The sequence below is a fragment of the Bombina bombina genome, chromosome 2 (assembly GCF_027579735.1).
Source record: "Bombina bombina isolate aBomBom1 chromosome 2, aBomBom1.pri, whole genome shotgun sequence".
NCBI lineage: Eukaryota > Metazoa > Chordata > Amphibia > Anura > Bombinatoridae > Bombina > Bombina bombina.
This window is the reverse complement of record NC_069500.1, coordinates 220560032-220566620: the sequence shown is the minus strand read 5'-3', so window position 1 is coordinate 220566620 and position 6589 is coordinate 220560032. Positions and strand designations below refer to the sequence as shown.

The 6589-nt window shown below is 38.5% G+C and overlaps 1 protein-coding gene across 1 annotated transcript; it reads right to left on the bottom strand.

Annotated features, from left to right (window-relative positions):
* Positions 1 to 2533: 2533 nt before the first annotated feature.
* LOC128647730 (uncharacterized) lies at positions 2534 to 4393 on the bottom strand. The gene is made up of 4 exons (XM_053700467.1): positions 4354 to 4393; positions 4048 to 4103; positions 3726 to 3878; positions 2534 to 2829 (listed from the first exon to the last, which is right to left on the bottom strand). Exons 1-4 carry the CDS (start codon positions 4386 to 4388, stop codon positions 2681 to 2683), a joined length of 393 nt encoding a protein of 130 aa, XP_053556442.1. The 5' UTR covers positions 4389 to 4393; the 3' UTR covers positions 2534 to 2680.
* Positions 4394 to 6589: the final 2196 nt, after the last annotated feature.

Genomic DNA, 6589 nt, shown 5'->3' with positions numbered 1-6589 from the left:
GGGGGAGAGTTGCAAAAGAGATGGGGGAGGGAGAGCAAAAGAAGGGGGAGAGCAAAAGAGAGGGGAAGAGAGAGCAAAAGAGGTGGGAGAGAGAGCAAAAGAGAGGGGAGAGAGAGAGCAAAAGAGAGGGGAGAGAGAGAGCAAAAGAGGGGAGAGAGAGTAAAAGAGGAGAGAGAGAGAGCAAAAGAGAAAAGAGAGAAAAAGAGAGGGGAGAGAGAGCAAAACAGGGTGAGAGAGTGCAAAAGAGGGGGAGAGAGAGCAAAAGAGGGGAGAGAGAGAGCAAAAGACGGGAGAGAGAGAGCAAAAGAGAAGAGAGAGAGCAAAAGAGAGGGGAGAGAGAGAGCAAAAGAGGGGAGAGAGAGCAAAAGAGGAGAGAGAGAGAGCAAAAGAGAAAAGAGAGAAAAAGAGAGGGGAGAGAGAGCAAAACAGGGTGAGAGAGTGCAAAAGAGGGGGGGAGAGAGAGCAAAAGAGGGGAGAGAGAGAGCAAAAGACAGGAGAGAGAGAGCAAAAGAGAAGAGAGAGAGAAAAAGAGAGGGGAGAGCGAGCATAACAGGGTGAGAGAGTGCAAAAGAGGGGGAGAGAGAGCAAAAGAGGGGAGAGAGAGAGCAAAAGATAGGGGATAGAGAGCAAAAGAGGGGGGATTGAGCAAAAAAGGGGATAGAGAGCAAAAGAGGGGGGGAGACAGCAAAAGAGAGGGAGACAGAGCAAAAGAGGGGGGAGAGAGAGCAAAAGAGAGGGGAGAGAGAACAAAAGAGAGAGAAGAGAGAGCAAAAGAGGGGAGAGAGAGCAAAAGAGGAGAGAGAGAGAAAGAGATAAAGATAGAGCAAAAGAGGGGAGAGAGAGAGCAAAAGAGAAAAGAGAGAGAGAGAAAAAGAGAGGGGAGAGAGAGCAAAAGAGGATGAGAGAGAGCAAAAGAGAGGGAGATAAAGCAAAAGAGGGGAGAGAGAGAGCAAAAGAGGGGGAGAGAGAACAAAAGAGGTGGAGAGAGAGCAAAAGAAAGGGGGTAGAGAGAGCAAAAGAGAGGGATGAGAAAGTGCAAAAGTGAAGGGGAGAGAGCAAAAGAGAGGGGAGAGAGAGCAAAAGAGGGAGGAGAGAGTGCAAAAGAGGGGGAGAGAGCAAAAGGGGAGAGAGAGAAAAAGAGGGGTGAGAGAGAGCAAAAGAGAGGGGGAGAGAGCAAAAGAGAGGGGAGAGAGAGCAGAAGAGGGGGGGGAGAGGGAGAGAAAAAGAGAGGGGAGAGAGCAAAAGAGATGCGGGAGAGAGTGCAAAAGAAAGGGGGGCGAGAGCAAAAGAGAGGGGAGAGAAAGCAAAAGAGGAAGGAGAGAGAGCAAAAGAGGGGGAGAGAGAGCAAAAGAGAAGTGGAGAGAGAGCGCAAGAGAGGAGAGAGAGCAAATGAGGGGGGAGAGAGCAAAAAAAGGAGAGAGAGAGCAAAAGAGGGGCGAAGAGAGAGAAAAAGAGGGGGGAAGAGAGAGCAAAAGAGAGAGTGGAGAGAGAGCAAAAGAGTGAGGGAGAGAGAGCAAAATAGAGGGGGGAAAAGAGAGCAAAAAAGAGAGAGGGAGAAAGAGAGCAAAATAGAGGGGAGAGGACAAAAAATGGGGGAGAGAGCAAAAGAGAGGGGGAGAGAAAGAGAGAGACAGCAAATGAGAGGGAGAGAGCAAAATAGAGGGGGAGAGAGCGCAAAAGAGAGGGGGAGAAGAGAGAGCAAAAGAGAATGCGGGGAGAAAGAGCAAAAGAGAGGGGGGAGAGAGCAAAAGAGAGGGGGAGAGAGGGAGAGCAAAAGAGAGGGGGAAAGAAAGAGAGCAAAAGAGAAGGGGAGAGAGAAAGAGTTAAAGAGAGGGGGAGAGAGAGAGAGAGAGCAAAAGAAAATGGGAGAGAGAAAGTTGTACTGCAAAAAATGGCCTGCTGTACTGCAAAAAATGGCCCGTGTACACCGGCTTTAGGACTAGTGTTTTAATAATAAAATGTTTTAACTTCACTTCTATCTGCTCCTACTGGAGTCTCCCATAGCTTTTATTTCTAGAGCTTGATGTGAAGCTCTGCAGTATGTGAGTATACAACTTACATGTGAATTAACCCTGTAGTCTCACAGGACTTCACCATTGGCAGCATTGGTTTGTTTTATTTGAGGTTAACCCTTGGAGTTCTACTGCAGCATTCATTTCCACTGATAAGTAATCCCTGGGATCACTTATGCACATTTGGAGTTGGGATTTAAGGGCCAAAATATCATTGTGCGAGCGGAAATGATCCGATATTGCGGATCATGTCCGCTGCACATCGATAAATGCCGATAGCATACGTTCTCTATTGTAAAATAGAATTCTGTCAACTCAAAGCTTGAGAGCCTGAGAAATTATCCTATGTGCACTAATAAATGATCTATACATTTCTTGTTGTACACCCATGTACCATTTTAAGTATTAAAAAAATAAAATAAATAAAGATAAAAAAAGAAAGTTGACATATTAAATTTACTTGGTCTAATTTTTATTAATTAGTAACCATGGAGAATTCCCAAAAAGAGGTAGAGATAAGAAGGATGACAATACAAGATGGTTTCTCAGGGGCGGGACATATTGGCACACAGGAGTGGCAGAAGAGGCAGAGCCCTGGCTGGTACACGTAGCTCTGGTAGATATGAGAGAGGGGCTCTGATGTAAACAATTTAGCTTCAGTTGTTCTTTCAGCTAAAGAACTCTTCCTCCTCCCTTAGTTCTTCCTCTCGCCGTCTCTGTACTTCTAGGTCTTTATTGATCCAAAACTCCAAAAGTTTCCATTTTACTTCTTGTGTACTGTCTGTCTGTACTGCTTTCTCTTTGGTTTCAATTGGAGCTATTTTACAACAGAAATTAAAAAAGAATTACAAATTAGGAAATCTTACTCTTATAACATTATGTATCTTATGGAGGACTATAAATAGCAATTGTATACATTTCCCCATATTTATGCATATATCATATCACCCATTCATGTTAAATAAATGATCATTGTATAGCTGTATGTCCCTTTTATCCCCTCATGGGATATTGCTATGTTTGATATGTACCAGTATTAAAGCACATTTAATCTGTTTTGTATTTTATTCTGATACAGATAGCAATATGACATCTATATCTGTGAGTACTACCAGACCAGTACAATTCACAATGCGAAAGCTTAACTGTGATTGTTGCTATATAAATATAACGTGTGTTACCTACTTTTGTATTAATATAGTATAACACTAATGAGAATGAATGACCTACCTAGGGTTAGGTTTATATCATTTATTCTACATTGTGTGTAAAGTGAGACTTTTTATTTACTATTAGTTGAGGGATCTCGAGTGATTCATTAAGTATTGTGAGGATTATTCCTGTCTTAACTAAAATTTGTTCTACATAATTGATTTTATCAAAGGGTTATTGTCAAAATTTAAACTTTTACAAATCACCCTATTTAATGATACTTTTAATGTTTGTTGCACTTTTACATATTTATAACTTGCCCCAAGGCCCAAAATAATCCCTATATATTACATTAAACAAAAGCAACCTTCATTATAACTTCTAACCTGCCCTCTCTCTTTCTTTTACCCTCACACTGTTTTTTCTTACTAATTTCCTTATCTATTCATTACCCCCTTTACACAGTTTCCTATTTCGTACTATTCTATTTCCTGTTCTTTCCCAGGTGCTTTATTATTTTTTTTTTATTATTTATGTTTGTTTTCTGTTGTCTTTTCTTACCTTCCCCTGATTTTTCATCCTTCTTCTTCTGCACCTTCACTTCCTTCTCTCCTTTCATTTCCTCCTCGTCTTCCTCCTTCTGTTCCACCTCCTTTTTCTCCTTCTTTTCTTTCTTTGTTTTCTTTTTTATCCTCTTCTCCTTTTTCAGAGAAGCTTCAAAATAAAATTAAAATTAAATGACATATTCTTGTATATTCTTGTATTAGCCTATTGTGCTAACCCCTAGTCTTGTGCCATACAGTCTCCCCTATACCCTTCCATATTTCATCCTTACTAATGAGTTAGATTTCCCCTCGTATAAACAGCATGTAAGTTCTGTTACCTTTCCTGATGACGGGGCTGATGTTTGGTTGCTCCTCATCAGGAAGTTTGGATTTTCTAAAAACAGGAAAAACAATATTAAAATGATATTTTTGTCATAACATACTTAGTCATTAACCAGTAGAGTTTATATAAAACGGAAATCATTGTAAAAGATAACAACACAGAGCTCCACACCAGGACTGCCCCACAAAACACAGAACAGTTGGGAGCTCTGCATTTAATTTGTATGTAAATCATGTGAAATGCAGCACATAATTACTGATATTACTGATGATGTAATAGAGGGGCACTGGTATAGCACAACCTCATGTCCAGCAGATGGCAGCGCCTCAGCTTCATACCAATGTAAGGCAACAGTGAGATGGGCATGATTACAGCTCGGCTGAACCTGCTTTGTCATGATCTGTGATCAGTATTACACAGTGAAAAGCTTGTTTTACCCAGAATCTGTAGCACAGATGTGTTATTTTATACCCAACAAAATGGTCTAGGAAAGGCTTGTTATGTAAATTGCTTTCTATATGAATCAAAGAATTACATTTATTATCACAATTTAGTAAAATATTTTACATTTTTACATCAATTGTGATTATAAAAGCAGCAATTATATAAATATAAACATAAGAAAAAAAGAATGTGACAATAACTAGATGCTAAACCTTCTTAGTGTGTGTTAAATTTGTACCCAGCAGCCTCTCTGATGGTGCTGACTTGTTTTGCAAAAAAAACAAAGTTGAATAAATAAAAATGTAAAAGTGGAAAATATATTTTGTATATATTTAAGATTAGTTTGTGTGTGTATATAGACAAACAACATACATAAGTGTAGCTGCACCCAGCAGTGTAATGTCCCTTTAATATGTCACAGCATTTCTGTTGTCTTGTGACTTTAGTGGGCTGCACAGATGTATTGTAAATACTAATATAAATATATAAAAAATACGGCTAAATTGTATAGATGAGTTTATTATGGGAGGCAGCTCCCTGTAACTTACCGGATGTTCTTCCTAAGCGCCCACCCTCCAATTATAATAATTATGAGGGCAAAGACTCCCACACCAGCAAATACGTATACTGTAAAGAAACAGCAGGTAAAACATTATTATTAATAGACGTTTACCAGTATTGAGATCACTATTAAGTACAATTAAATAAACGTGGCACATTATATCTTCTACCTTTAGCAGGCCATGTGGTTAACAAGTGTTGTGTTAATAAATGACACCTATGTATCAAGCTGTTTGTGAGGTGATGACATCATATGAATTAGAATCTGTAAATGACTGCAGTGACAGCCAGGAGTAATAGTTAAAGGGTCACTGAAGTATTATCTGCCAGATAGTATATTAATATAACTGTAGTATAATTTACAGGGCACATAACTAGATGTGTTTGAGAGTTATTCTACAATTTTATTTTAATAAAAGTTTTTTTTTATTCGCTTACCTGAATTATTCAGTCCAGCCAGAAATCCTGTAAAAAAATAATAATGAAAGTTAGAAGTATATAAAATAAATGCTTGTTATTCAGATTGTTTTATAATTATTACCAAACTCTCTAAATCTAACACAATTATTAAATAATGCATTTAAACTATACAGCCTGTAAACACAGAATAAATCATTAGGCTGACTAGTATTATATCCTTACCATTTGCTAATGCAGTCTTGAATGCCTCACTATTCATTGGTCCCAGAGTCATCCCTATGTACAAAGATAAAATAAAAGAACTATTTTTGCTGTAGTTCTAACATCACACAATTGATGTCCTACAGAACTATATAAGTAAATAGTGCACATGTGCAAGGGTCTTTGTGAAATGCCTTATCAGTTGATACACAAGTAGATAATGCTGACATCCAAGCCAAGTTATGTGACATCCATGATTTATTTTTATGTCTGTGACCCCTCAAGAACAATATAAATACAACACAATAATAAAACAACTCTTATGATCTGCAGTCTGTGTAGCCAGTAGATAAAGGTGACGTTAAGATGTATTGAGTTTATATTCCAAGAAAACATAATGGGTTCAATCACAATCGTGTAGAAAAATGTATGAAATTACATATCTAAAAAAAAGTCCCAGCAGACTTCAATGATGGTTTTCTGTATAAAAATATTATATACATTTTGCTAAAGGTTTGTAATTGACCCCCATATTAGTTAATTAACCCTCTGTAGCAAGGAGACACATCAGACAGTACAGCCTACAGGAAGAGATTATCTATAACAAACTCTAGTCTTTAGTGATGAAGGATATATACTTTACCTTGCGGGGTGCTCAAAGGTGTACCCAAGACAGTTTGGAATATATAAAGAAATATATAAATCGCCAAGTAGAAACAAGCCATGTTAGCTGTAGTCCACTCTCACAGAAAATGACTGTGCTGACTGGCTGCAGCTGAGGTATAATAGTGTGTGATGTCACTGTTGTATTGTGTGAAGTTGTGATATTGTGACATCATTTCCTTTGGCATCATCTGACCAAACAGATTTACCCACTGATAATTATGAATCTGTTTTTTATAATAGCATAG

Coding starts and splice junctions, on each gene's coding strand:
- LOC128647730 (XM_053700467.1), bottom strand. CDS start 4,388: ATGAAGCTGAGGCGCTGCCATCTGCTGGACATGAG. Junction 4,104..4,353: donor TGCCATCTGCTGGACATGAG/GTTGTGCTATAC, acceptor TCCTGTTTTTAG/AAAATCCAAACTTCCTGATG. Junction 2,830..3,725: donor GGATGAAAAATCAGGGGAAG/GTAAGAAAAGAC, acceptor GTTGTAAAATAG/CTCCAATTGAAACCAAAGAG.